General features: G+C 42.0%; 1 protein-coding gene across 1 annotated transcript; it reads left to right on the forward strand.

Annotated features, from left to right (window-relative positions):
- The first annotated feature begins 785 nt into the window (after positions 1–785).
- znf628 (zinc finger protein 628) lies at positions 786–13,995 on the forward strand. The gene is made up of 9 exons (XM_032558818.1): positions 786–919; positions 1,140–1,830; positions 2,848–2,920; positions 3,004–3,942; positions 5,009–5,179; positions 5,293–5,626; positions 6,073–6,227; positions 8,524–8,766; positions 11,061–13,995. Exons 2-9 carry the CDS (start codon positions 1,439–1,441, stop codon positions 12,921–12,923), a joined length of 4,170 nt encoding a protein of 1,389 aa, XP_032414709.1. The 5' UTR covers positions 786–919; positions 1,140–1,438; the 3' UTR covers positions 12,924–13,995.
- Positions 13,996–14,527: the final 532 nt, after the last annotated feature.

The raw sequence follows: 14,527 nt of genomic DNA on the forward strand, positions 1-14,527 counted from the left end.
TATTCACCGAGTCATTCTGCAGCCATTCCTCTGAGATCCTAACCATGTCCTGCTGGGTTGTTGTCCTGCTGAAAATTAAGCCATCACCCCAGTCTGAGGTCATGAGCGCTTTTTCTACTTTAAATATAAGAAAACATTAATTTAAAACAATTTGGGATAAGGTTGTAAAATAACAAAATGTGGAAAATGTGAAGACATTGCATGTGTGTGTGTGTTTGTGTGTATGTGTGTACACGCATGGCACGCATGCACACAAACACACCTGCTTAGAGTTGCTTTTGTATCACAATTAATGAAAACTAACCAACATATTGATGTGTAAATGACACAGTTGGAAAGATGTAATGTTTCAGTTGTTGATTTTTGTGTTTTTATGATATAAAGCACTTGTTGTTGAAATGTGCCATACAAATAAAATTGGATTTTTGATTTGATATATATGAAAAAAATGCAGTGTTTAGCATTTGAGTTGAACTGAAGCTAACCACATTTGAATAAGGTCGATTGACATCAAATGAATTTGCGCCGAACTACATTACCCAGAAGTCTCCGCGGCGAAGGTAAGCAAACGTATGGGTTGTGGACAAGCAAAACTTTCTAAATATTTTTTGACCTATCAAACACAAAACATATAAGTATTTGAAATGAGTTTTCCGCAAAATTTTGGGTGGTCTGAATAATTTCGGTGATGCCAATCATTGATAATATTTTATGTTTGAGCTCCTGGCCAATGGTAATCGCTCATCTTTTCAGCGAGGGAGCCAATCACTGTGGGCCTTGTTGGGAGGCGGCGTCGGGTGGAGGATTGCTGTTAGTTTGCGCTGTGTTTATTGTTAAGGTTGTGTGGATTAACACTGCAGTTCCCAGTTTATAGCCATAACATCTACATTTTAGCTGCAAGATGAGTTAAAGCGGCGCGGTAAGTGCCGATTTAGTCCGTGCTGCCGTCCTTAGAAAGCAGTTTTACGTGGTTATTTTTTTTCTTTCCGTAGAGCCTGATTAGCTTAAAAAGCAGGCCACTCACTGCTGTTGTGATACTGGTGAAATGATTTCTGTATGTATGTGTTGACCAGCAGCTCTGGCGGGTTTTTCTTTGTTTCCTTTTTATAACCAATTAGTGTCGTTTTGTTCATCTTCAGCTGGCGTGAGAGGGGCCGAACAGCAGGGACGGACACGGAGCTGACGGCCGGAGGAGGGAGGAACATCTCCGGCCACAGAAGGGAGGAGTGGCTGGGAGCTGAACAATTTAAACCCGGAGTTGCTGAGTGACATCACAGAGCACCTGTCCCAGGGAAACCGGTTTCCATGACAACGACAGCTTCCTGTTGTTTAAACAGGACTTAAAAAATGACAATGAAGCCATGAACCTGCACCCAAGTTGATTCCCACCTACTTCCAAGTTTCACCATCATCTGTACATCACCAGTTTGATCTGCTAATGGCCAACTCTGTTGCCTTAGTTGTCCAAGCAGAACTCCTACCGCCCCAGTCCGCACCCTCCCTCTCCGCCTTCCCATCCCTGCTGGGATCAGAAGAGGATGGGGCAGAAGGCAGGGAGGGAGGGCAGCTAGTGGATGGAGACAAGGGGGTAGTGGAAGGTGGAGAGGAGGTGGTCCTGGACGTAGTCACGTCGTCCGTATCAGAGTCAGCTTCAGCTCAGCAGGCTGAGCAGTCAGAGCATCCTTTTCAGTGTCTGGACTGCGGAAAGAGCTTCAGGTGGTCATCCAGGCTGACCCACCACCAGCGCAGCCATAACAACGAGAGACCCTACCGCTGCAACCTCTGCCCCAAGGCCTTCAAGGGCTCCTCTGCTCTGCTCTACCACCAGCGGTACCCGTGTTAAAACTTATCTATAAAGCCACTAAAAGACTGTTACAGTGATTTAAAGCACATTGTTCATGCACGTCTTGTTAACTTCCACATTTCTCCACCATTTATAGTATGTTTGAAAAAGTATTTATACGCCTTTAGCTGTTTCACAACTTATTACTACTGCAAACATCAGTGTAGTTTAATTGAGATTTTATGTGATGGATTAACAAAATGAAACATAACCGTGAAAGGAATCTGGAAAGTGTGGAGTGCATTTGTGTTCAGCCCTCCTGCGTCAATATGTCATTGAACCACTCTCTTTTAGGATGTCTCTGCCTGCTTCGTACATCCAGAAGCTAAAAATTCTCCCTTTCTATGTGATTTAATTTAATGTCTTGTCAGCTTAGACTAAACAGAGAGCATCTGTGAACTAAAATGTTTGAAGTCGTACCACAGATTTTCAATTGACTTTAGGGCTGGACTTTAATTGGGCCATTCTAACAAAAAATGCCTTCATGTAAGCCATTCGATTGCAACTTGTGTATTTACTATTGTTTTCACTCTGAGTAAACCTCTCAGTATCAAGTCTCTTGCAGCGCCTTACAGGTTTTCTTCCTGGATATTCCTGTATTTATTCTTCACTGTCTCTGCTGAGGAAAAGTTTCCCCTCATCATGATACTACCACCACCATGTTTTACTTCTTACATAATGTGTTCAGAATCAGTTTGCTACAACTTGTAGCCTTTTACATTTTGATCTGACTGGAACACCTTTTGTCCACATGTTGCTATGTGGTAGTAGTTGATTGCACTGGATTTCATTTAGTGATGGAGTTAAAGAAACTCAATACATATGCACGGTACACTTTTCAGATTTCTATTTTTTTAATGTACTGATCTACTATTCTTTGTATTAGTAAATAATAATGAGAAAGTTATGTGTTTTTTGTCTTCCATGATTTTAATCAGTAAAATCTATATCTATCTATATCAGTATCTATACTGTTGTCCTAAACAATTGCTCTTATTTTCCAGGTCTCACTCAGGAGAGAAACCTTATAAATGTGAAGACTGTGGCAAAGCCTTCAAACGTTCATCTCTTCTCCAGGTGACAAATTGTTTTAAATCAAGGATCTTAAGGAGGGATAATGAGTGTAAACTTTCACAATGTCTCTGTTTGTTTACTCACAGGTTCATCGGAGTATTCACACTGGAGTCCGGGCCTTCTTATGCCCGTATTGCCCCCTAACTTTCAAATGGAGTTCTCACTACCAGTATCATCTGCGGCAGCACACAGGGGAATGCCCGTACCCATGTGACTCTTGTCCCAAAGCGTTTAAAAACTCAAGCAGCCTGCGGCGGCACAAGAACGTCCATCTTGGCCTCAAGCCATACACATGCTCCGTGTGTAACAAGTCTTTCACTCAGTCCACAAACCTGCGGCAGCACATGAGGATACACACAGGCGAGAGGCCATATGTCTGCGGCGAGTGCGGTCGAAGCTTCACGCATTCGTCAAACCTAGCTTTGCACAAGAACTCTCACTCCAACCCCAACGCAGGAGTCAAGCAGGGGAAGCGGGGAGAGGACGGGCAGAAGGGGAATGAGGTAGTGGAGGTGGTGGTTGGGACAGAGGAAGTGACGTCAACCATGTTGACGGATATGGTGGGATTTGTGAGCCAGGAAGGAACCGACGGAGTTGGCATGGGGATGGAAGAAGTGTTCCTGTCAACCACTTCCTCTGGTCAGAACACAAGCCTTCTACCCCAGCTGACCCTCGCTCCTTCTAGGGAGGACGTATGCACATCCAGGGCCATTGGGACAGAGGTCCACCTGAGCACCGACACCGGTGCCAGCATGCTGCTGTACAGCTGCGGCAGCTGCAACCACACGTTTGGCACAAGGACAGAGCTGGAGCAACACCAGGCCATCCACATGGCTAGTGGCGAACACGACGCCAGTGGCGAAGAGGGGCATGGAGCAGGGATGGAGGTTGGAGATGGACTGGTAGGAGCTGGACACCTGCTGGCTGACTTTGAAGAGGTGGTGGAGACCACCACTGTGGCCGAAAGCGGACATACAACCGAGGTGCTCCTTGGTTTGGCAGAGGGTGTAGATGGCAGTAATGCTGTAAGTGAAAGAACTTCTTCCATTCTACAAGGCACATTGAGATACTGAAGTAGACAACATCTTCATATACATGAATCCATTACATTACATCGAGATTTTATAGACTGAAACAGAGTAGTTCAGACAAAATGACATGGTTCTCAGTTTTATTGTACAAAAAAACCTCATAAACATATGCTTTATAGTTTTAGTTTGCTGTTGTTTTAGCTTTGACTCCACACAGATCACTTTGCACAAAGGTCAAACAGGAGTCATGGTCCAATGACACAGAAATAACTTTCTAGATGTGTCATTTTGATTGACAGGATCCAAAAGTCTCCTTATAATCTATTTTTATCCAGAAATTTTAAAATTGTAATGATATATTCAGCTGCGTTTAATTTTGATTGGTTTAGTTAATGTTGAACAAATACCAAGCAGATAAATGCATTAAACTTTTTCTCTACCGTTACAAAAACCACTGACTGTGCTTCACATTAACAACAAAGTGAAACGATTGCACTTAAATTATGAAAACAGACATGAAATGTGTGCCACTTGTGCATAATCAAATGTTTTAGTGTTTTGATCTGCAGGCTGAATCCGATCTCTGTTGCCAAAGTATAAACTGGAATTATACTTTGGCGTTATGAACATGACGAATCGTGCTTCAATGTGCTGTTCGCTCCCAGGTTGCGATATGCATTTAGTTCAGAGAGGATACCCAGATGTAAAGATTTTTTATTTATTTATGTTGTCACTTTCACAATGTACAGTGTGCATAAATTTGAAAATGTCTGCACCAAGTGGTCACGGTTGTGAGTTGAAATCTGTCAAAATGAAAGATGATTTACCTATCACTATTTTAAAAAAACTAGTGCTCAGATGAGATTTTTTTTTTCTTTGCTGATTGAGTGAATACAGACACATGCCACACCTTTCAGATTTTTATTTGTAATCAATTTTAAAAACCATACAATAAACTGCTATTACATAAGGTCCATACAACTTCAGTTGTTGAGTTTGGGTTGAGGATGTGTGTTTTGATATGTGTTGCTTTGTGTAATTTCCTTTGGTCTATCCTCAGAATGTGGGCGCCACCCAGGCCCAGTTTGACCTGCTGCAGAGCTTCACCGAGGTGACTCAGAGCGCCGAGGCCGTGCAGCCGGAGGCCAGAACCACATGGGCAGGGCTGCCATGTGGCTACTGCACTAAGACCTTCAAGACCAGCGCAGGCCTCAATAGACATGTGTCACTGGTGAGAATGACGGTTGTAGCCGTTGCTGTGAAGCAGTTGGTCGGAGCCCAACACCAACATTTATCTGTCTTGAAATAAACTTTATCTGCTGCGTTTCACTCTCGTTCCCCCAGATGCATTCTCTTTCATCGCAGTCACGCTCCCAGTTCAGCTGCTCCGCCTGTGACCGCTCTTTCCCTCTGCTCTCGTCACTCCTCACCCACCAGCACTCCCACACTCCGGAGCAGCGCCTGCTGGCCGAGGCGGAGGCTGAGATAGTGTGTCCGCCGTCCCTTTCCCTGTCTCTGCCCCTTCCCTCCTCCCCCAGCCAGGCCGACAAGCAGCGGGAGGGCCAGAGGGAGATCCATGTCGACATCATCGCCGTCGGCGAGGAGCAAGAGGAGCACCCGCCCAAACCAACTAAAGCCCCAAAAAAGGCCGGATCTGGCAAGAACACTCCTGCTGGAGGTAAATACATTCCCTAACATGTACAAGTGTTGTACAAAGACACTTTCTACAACATAATAGAAAAATGGAGCAGTTTTAAAAACATAACCACTTTAAACATCGGTATACCTGGAACCACTATCTCTAGTCTCCGATCTTGGAGAATAAGAGCAAACTGTACTGAAATAAAGACTATATGTGATCTGTCCACAATCTAGTTGGTATTTTATAGTTTCTCAGAGCTCTCATTTTCTAGATTGGATCTTGAGATCACTTCTGAATTGGTGGCTGTAATACATTAGCTTCACCTGCAATAAGTTAAGTAGAAGCTGTTGTCTGTGTCGATATTGAGAGTAACCAACCCTGCAGTAAAATTGCCGTAGCTTCCTCACTCTTTCAAACTGCTTGTAATCTATTCTTTGAACTCAGTGACCTTGAACACTTTTTCTGTTTTTAATTTTGTACAGAGAGGCCGTACCGCTGTTTGGAGTGTGGAAAAGCCTTTAAGGGTTCCTCGGGACTGAAGTACCACATGCGGGATCACACTGGCGAAAGGCCGTATCGCTGCACTGAGTGTGGAAAAAGTTTCAAGAGGTCGTCTCTGCTCTCGATCCATCAACGAGTAAGGCTTCCCCTAAACCAGGGGTCTGCAACCTGCAGCTCCTCAGTGGCTCTTCAAAACTCTGTCCAAAAATAATAAAGCATATAAAAATATATTTAAATATATTGACAAAAAAGACTAGTTCTGGTATTTTCTGTATTTTCCATGTTGCATTTGGCTAGGATTCCTACAGAAGAATGATCTAATTATTTTTTATTTAATTCCTCCTGTTTGTCATTAGGATATAAACTACTTTTCCTTTCTTAATTTTGTAAAGATTTGGGGCATTTCATTCAAGATAAACTGTTTTATTCTCCAATTAAAAGTTCTGACATTTTTCCTTGTTCTATGTGGAATAAACTAGCAATCCTAACAGTCCTAGTTTTTCCACTATGCAGCATCATAACTCAGAAACGGTAATAATTTTGTCAGTACCAGGCTTTTCATGCTAATCGTTGGTTTTGCTTTCCTTATAACAAGTGCCTATGTTGAGAATTGCTCTTACATTTTTTTTTAAGAGGACCAATTTAAATTTGCTTCAAAAAATTTTTTTGTATGAGTTAATCTTAATTTGGTGCAACACCAGACATATAGGGACCATATCCCTTTTCTAAGAATCCATTTGTGTTCCAGCAAAAAGCAAAATCACCTTTATTGTCCAATCAATTTTATTTATCAGCCTTTATTGTATTAATTCAAAGATCCCATTATCCCCACATTCACACAGACTGGTGTGGGCTTTGGTAGTTCTGCCAGAAAAAAGTTAATAGAATATAACTGAACTTAGTCACATTTTTGTCCACTAAAGCTACGAGATAAAAATTTAAATATCTGACAATTAAAAAGAAGAAAACTATCAAGTTTAAAAGGACAAAAACAAATCTCTCCAACCACTTGCCAATTGTCTACTGGTATGACTTGACTGAAGAATATTAAAATGTCTGAAAAATCTAATGGTTTGTTTCTGATCGGATACATGTGTAAACTAGACCATATCTGATACTGAATCTAATTTTTAATAGCACAGAAGTTCAAATATGAAAAACCTATTCTTAGGCCTGTCGCGATAAACGATAAATCGATTAATCGTACGGCATTATCGTCTCTTCCGGCCTTTTTCTCTTTCTGTTGATGACACCGAATGAAAAAAGGCTAAACTCCGGTGCTCTCCACTGACTCTTCCCTTCCTAATTTCCTTAGTATAAAGCCCAGCGCACACAACACGATCTCAGAGCTGTCAGCCGATTGTCGGCCCATTTTCAAAACCTGACAGACCACACATTAGCCAAATCCTAGGTATAACGGTTCGATCGGGTTCGGTCCTGCCGTGTGGTGTCCAACAATGGGCACAAAATAATGGCTACAAGTCCAGTGAACTAATTTTAAAACCAGGCATTAATCAATGCTTTACTACAATCTACCTGCAATGCATGTGGCTAGTGTCAGCGTAAAGTCCTGACTGAATGAAAATCATTAGAACCTATTTACGTCACGTTAACGAAGAACAGCTGAAAAGTTACCGGATTTATCAACTGCGGTAGCAATTTCGCTCCAACTCCTCCTCTTGTCATTTCTATATTCTTTGCATGTTGAATAAACATTAATGTTGTTTCCACGTCGGCTGGACTTCGGGTTGCGCCGTGTCAGCTGTTTGGGATTCCCGGAGGTAATTTCCCCTCAGAAAGCACGAGGAGAATCCGCGCTTTCTGATTGGCTACCTGTCACATTCAACAAGTGTCTTTAAAGCTCCCAGTCGGGAAAACCCCTGATTTGGATCGGAGCGGCAACGACGATCTACCGTAACACACCACACAATCTTAGAAAGACCAACGTTCTAAGATTGTTGTAAGGGGAAAAATAGGAGTAAAAAATCATGTAGTGTGAATTATTGCATCAGGTAGTCGATGTGCCCGTCTTCTCTATTTAAATCTAATTATTACTGAAGGGCAACATAATATACAGACTTCATAATCTGCACTCTTTTGGTTGAATGCAGTATTTATTTCCACTTTGGCTTTATGTTGTTTAGTTTTTATCAAGTACATTTTTTGTTAATGGAGACTGAGAATCCATTTTGTTCTTGGTTGTTTTGTTTATTTTGTTTATCAGCTCCAGTGTTAAATGTTCTTTTGAAAATAAAGTATATCCATCTTTGGCAGGAAATCACATGCATTATTACGTCATTTCCATTAAATCAGTGTAAAAAGGTCTTCAGACAATATTATCGTTTATCGCAATAGTTTTTTGAGACAATTAATCGCTCAGCATAATTTGCTATCGTGACAGGCCTACCTATTCTCTATTTTTACATTCCCAGGTACACACAGGAGTTCGGGCGTTCCAGTGCCCCCACTGCCCTCTCACCTTCAAATGGAGCTCCCACTACCAGTACCACCTGCGGCAGCACACCGGGGAGAGACCGTACGTCTGCAAAGAGTGCGGCAAGTCGTTCAAGAACACCAGCTGCCTGCGAAGGCACAGTCAGATGCACTCTGGGCTTCGACCTCATACCTGCTCCATCTGCTCCAAGTCTTTCTCCCAGACGTCTAATCTCAAACAGGTCAGTTCAGCCAGGCCATGCAAAGGCATTGAACCTTTTCACATATTGCCACGTTACGACCCCAAACTTCAATGTAATTTTGGAATTTTTATGTGACAAACCAACACCAAGTAGCAGATACACAGTGCTACTGACAGTTATTAGGTCAGTGAACATCTTAAGTGTTTGTGCTTCTTTTTCAACTCCACACTCTACAAACTTGGATGCTGATTGGATTTTAGTGAATTAAACACAATTATTGTGTATATTTGTGTTCTGAAGGAAGCTCTGGCTTAAATCAAGTTGTGCATAGCAATTACTTTTGTAATCGTTTATTCTGTAGATTATTCTGACAATGAATGGGATAAAAAAAATTACCACGTTTAGGTTTTTCATTTAACCACTTAAGCCTTTTTTATGCGATATAAGAAATGCATCAAAAGACGGGGTTAATTGGACATCAAAAGGTGCTCAATAAGAGACTTTTTTTTAACAGAATTTGAATCAGGTGAAGCTAAAACTATTCTACTTGTGTTCTGGGTGAGATATATTTAAAGACTGTTTTTTTTTGGTCTGTTTGGTTTTTTAACTGCTTTGATTCCTCAGGCAACATAAGCTAAAAAGAGATTTAACTGGCACTCAAAAGACAAAAATAATAATGAAATAAAAATCTCTCAGAGCGATGCTTTAAAGCAGTGGTGCCCAAAGTGGGTCCTGGAGGGCCGGCAGCCTGCATGTTTTAGTTCTCTCCCTGGTGGTAGTAACAACCTTTTCAGCAAGTCTATGTTCTTCTTAGACGAGCCAACATCTAAGAAGACGAGCCAACATTGAATCCAGGGAGAGAACTAAAACATGCAGGATGCCGGCCCTCAAGGACCTACTTTGGGCACCACTGCTTTAAACTGATGAAATGTTAGGGCAGGTAAAATAAATCAAACAAACATTTGTTGCAAATTGTTAGCAAGATCACATGTAAAATATAGAAGGAAAAAGACACAAATTGAAAGCTATGGATTTGAGAAAAATAAAATGTGATGCCACCAGGAACTCATTTTGGCGCTCATGGCCAAGATAAGGCAGGCTGTAACCCAGCCACAACTGATATAGACACATTAGTTTAAATATCTGAAGACAGATTTCCCACAGTTTTCACTTACTGACTCTCTGAAAACCAGTCGGATCTGGATGAACCAGTAATCGGCACAGAGCTCCACTTTGACTCAGACACCAGTAAGATAGAGGCTGCATCCTGGTGTGGGCTGGTATTATTAAACATGAACTCAGTGGACTCAAAATCAGCTCCCAGAGGAGACACATGTCGGCCATGTTTTAAATGTCAGAAACGTCACTTTGTCAATTTTAAGTTGTTTCATTATTGTTTATTGGCATATAAAAGCAAGTAAAATAATATTTAATTATATGTAATTATTGTGGACAATTATTGACTAAACTTGCTTTTTTAAATATTCAGATCTGAGTCAAACTCTTGGATTGACTGAGAGTTCTGTGGTTGTTAAGTACTAAAATGAATCCTTAAAAATCATATGTGTGCACACAGTGTAGTTGTGAAGTGGAAGAAAACAGCTAAACTGGTTTCAAAATTATTTACTTTTGGAGTGTTTCTACCAGCTTTACTCATTTAGAAACTGACATCTTTACCCTTTCTACTCCACAAAACGGCTCTAACTCAGTCAGGTATGACTGACACGATCTGTAAATACCAACTTTCAAGTCCATCCATTTTCAAATCTACCCTAACCAGATTAGAGCATCCCCCTCAGCATGATGCTGGTAACACAACACTAAACATAACTGTTGTAATGTTTAGTGCTAGTTTTTTGCCTCAAATAGGAAGTTGCAGGTTGGCCAGAAACTTACATTTGGGACTCTTCTAACAACATGAAACCAGTTGAATGAGGAATTTTTTGGGCTGCTATATTTTAAGTGGCATCCCTTCAGAATACTTTTGACCGGTTATTTATTAATTGGGCGACGTGTGAAGATAATTGGTTGCACTGGATTTTATTTAGGGGTATCAGAGTAAAAAAGGCCTAACTACACTTTTTGCACACTTTTGAAATTTTTATCTGTAGAAAACTTTGGCATCTACATGTCCTATTTGTTCCACTTCAACATTATTCACTTCTTTGTGTCGGTTTGATAAATAAAACCTCAATAAATTACATTAAAGTCTGTGGTTGTAACGTGACAAAATGTGCAAGTTCTGAGAAGCGTTGTAGGTTCTCAGTTATTGAAGCCAAATGTCTTCACTGATCCTCATTTCTTTGATTTCCCTCTTACTCCTGTGGGAGCAGCATGAAAGAACGCACTCTGGCGAGAGACCGTTCCAGTGCACACACTGCAGTAAAAGCTTTACACACTCCTCCAATCTTCAGCTCCATCTTCGCACACACTCTACAAGCAAGGACTACAAATGCCCGTTCTGCACCAAGGGGTTTGTCATGCACTCCTATTTGCAGCGACACATCCGGACCCACGGGAACGGCGTTTCCCTCCCTGGCCCTGGCGGCGGCTGTAAAGACGGTGTGGCTGTGAAGGCTAGCATGGGTGGAGTCACAACCACCACAACCCTACTCAATCCCATCACCCTGGAAACCATGGGAAACAACGGCAGCCTGATCGTGTCCCAGCCAGCGCTCAATATTCCCCCTAACACATCCCAGAACTACTTCATGATTCAGACGACAAACGGCCTGCAGCTCATCCCCCTGTCACCACCTGCTCCTGCTCCTCCACCTCCCCCACCACCACCTCCTCCATCCCAGGCACAAAACTTTCTCCTCCTTCAGTGTCCCTCCACAAATGGCAGCCAGTCCAGGTTGATTCTCGTCCCCACGGCGAACAACCCCCCACCAGCTCCAGATCCTCAGTCCCTTCCCATCCTTCAGACCATACAAGCATTCCAGCCCGTCCTCAACCAATCACAGACCCAGATAGCCCAGTTTCCAATTGTATCCCAGCAACAGCAGCACGCCAAGATCATCATTACCAACACTGCGCAAGCCCCGGTTGCCATGGCAAACCACGGCCTCTCGGCCCTGCTGACCAAGCCCATTTTGGGAAAGAGCACACGAACGGCACGAGGCCGGCGCGGCCGCAAACCTAAAGCCGCTCTGCAGAAAACCGCTCCGACTGCAGGTGGCACTGTCCCAGTGGCAAACTGTAACACAGTAAGCAACACTAAGATGGTCACTGTTAATAACACTAACACAGACTCAGATCTGTCCTGCCTAAAGTGTATATCCTCCATAACTGTAGCCTCCACAGAGGCCGCCGCAGAAACCACAGGATCACTTCCAGAGGATACACCTCATTCGTCTTTGGAGCAAATTAGGAAAGAAGGACCCGTAGCAGAGAAACACTTTGTTTTGTGCTTTGAAAACGCGGAGCAACAGAAACAGGGAGCGAACATTGAGGAAGGTGGCGACCCATACGTGTTGCAGTTTGAAGGGAATCCATCGGGGGAAGCAGATCAGGAAGGAATCGATGGAGATAGCAAGTCCATTGTGTTACAGTTTGAGTCAGGCGGACAAGATGAAGGGGAAAAGGGAGGGAGAAAGGAGGGGGTGATGTCACTTCTGCATGAATGGGGTAAGGGAAAGCAGGGTGGGAGTCAAACAGTTGGGGAGGAAAGCCAAGGGGAGTCGTACGTCCTTCATTTCCACACCGAAGCTCAGCAGAGTGCGTCGTCAAGTTCTACGTTTGGTCAAGGACAAGACAGCAGCATTGAGCTGTCCTGTACACCCACCCAAGCATTCGTCCCCATCAGCGGACAGGAGGTAGTGTTTGACCAGATGGAGCCGGAGGGCGAGCGGGGCGTGCAGATGATAGCGCTGATTGAAGGCGAGGGGGAAATGATTGGAGGAGACGGGGCGGGCTGCAACATGGAAGCCGACGCCATGGCGGACGACGAGGGAGGCGTGAAAAGCATCTTCCAGCTGGAACACGGAGACGAAATTGTTATAATCGAGGTCAGCACCAGCCAGCTGAGAGGTGAGGAGCAGGAGGAGGAGATCTCACCGAACAGCCATGTGAAACGTGAGGGCGCAACAACGGAAAAGTCAGCAAAAGAACATGGCTCGGCAGAAACATCAGCCGAAGACTCGAAAAAAAACGGCACTATATCAAACTCTGAGGAGCTGAAGTTCTCCGAGTGAGAACCGGGTTAGTGGGAAGGGGAATGACTCGCTTTGTGAGATGTTTGGTAGCACTTTAGTCATTTGAGTTCTCCTGGAACTGAGAGCGAACATGCAGTTAGAGGAGTGTTGTGTTGTATTGCCATGGTGCCACTTTCTAGAAATGTTATACATTCAAATAGGCTAAAACATGGACTTTATATTATTCATAAACACAATAGTTACTGTCACAGGCAGTTTGATGAAGTAAGTATGATTTTTGTTAAGTGTTGTATATGGGACACTTTCTTTACAGTGTTGATAGCAAATAGTAAGTAATTAATAATAAATCTGTTAATATATTTTACTGTTTGGGTTATTGAGCAACAGAAGAAGGCCATTATGTTGACTGTGAATGTCGAAATGAAATGTGGAGGAGAGGAATGAAAAAGAGACAGTATCGCTAGAGTTTTGGGATTTTATATTACTGCAACTCAGAAATTCTAAATTCCCACTGGCTTTTGAATGCAACATTGTTTTCCATTTGGTGTAAAACTTGAAAATAATTAAATGACTTTTTTATTTAGTTCTGACTGCAGTTACAGTACTATTAAATCGGGATCACAAGCTATTTCCTCAATACAAATATCTTTAGTAATCCCTAATTAATTTTTTTTCTACTGACAAGCTTTTTTTTAAATAAATATTTTTCCATGAAATTTTAATGTAATTTACAATAAGAAAAGTGAATAGTACAGCCAAAGATCATATTGTATCACCCCTATAATTTGAAACAGCTCAACAAACCAAACATATGAATATGTTGGGATGCTGCTGTCCTGGATGATCATGACAACGTGACGTTTTATATTGTTTGCTCAAGCAAAAAGGTAAAAGAATGCAATTTTGAAAAGCTTCTATTACTTCTTGTATGTATTGTTCTCTGCTTATACAAATGTACCTAAACCTTTTTTTTTTTTTATAAATGCAAACCTCTTAATGTGGACATGTTAACTATTAAAGAAGTTAAAAAAAAAGCAAGATCAAGTTGCAGAGATTTCCATGGTTACATTTTTCAAAATGTTCAATAAAATGTTGCCAGATTTGAAAAATATACATTTACTATATGGTGTTACTTATATTTATTTCGGTTAATTTTGATTATTATTATTGCTTACAGCTAATAAAAATTCTAAATTCAATTTTAAGAAAATTAGAATCTAAATAAAACCTTTTTTTATATATATATATTAAACTGTCAGCCTCCTGGAAAGTATGACATTCTTCCTCCAGACTCTGGAACCTTGATTTTCAGATGTGATTTAAAAAATTTACTTTCATCTAAAATTACTCAACAGCAGTTGAGTCCTCCTTAGCTACTCAGGTAAGGAGCTTCTGACTTGGGAGTGGGGTTAAGGAATGACACAAGCAATGTGACTGCTCTGGCCCAGAACCTGGATATGTTTGTCAGTGGTGACTTGAAGCTGCAGTCTGAACCGTAATTGGACTTGTGAGAATTTGTCAGTGACTGTCAAGTCAGCAGGCTTCCCATTATTGTGTGGTACATAATATTCATGTGTGAGAAACTTTTTTTAAATGAGCTGCAAGTCATACAAAATCAAATTAATCGATTGATCTCTCGGTAT

The sequence above is a fragment of the Xiphophorus hellerii genome, chromosome 3 (assembly GCF_003331165.1).
Source record: "Xiphophorus hellerii strain 12219 chromosome 3, Xiphophorus_hellerii-4.1, whole genome shotgun sequence".
Classification (NCBI taxonomy): domain Eukaryota; kingdom Metazoa; phylum Chordata; class Actinopteri; order Cyprinodontiformes; family Poeciliidae; genus Xiphophorus; species Xiphophorus hellerii.

Coding starts and splice junctions, on each gene's coding strand:
- znf628 (XM_032558818.1), top strand. CDS start 1,439: ATGGCCAACTCTGTTGCCTTAGTTGTCCAAGCAGAACTCCTACCGCCC. Junction 5,180..5,292: donor TCAATAGACATGTGTCACTG/GTGAGAATGACG, acceptor TCGTTCCCCCAG/ATGCATTCTCTTTCATCGCA. Junction 6,228..8,523: donor TGCTCTCGATCCATCAACGA/GTAAGGCTTCCC, acceptor TTACATTCCCAG/GTACACACAGGAGTTCGGGC.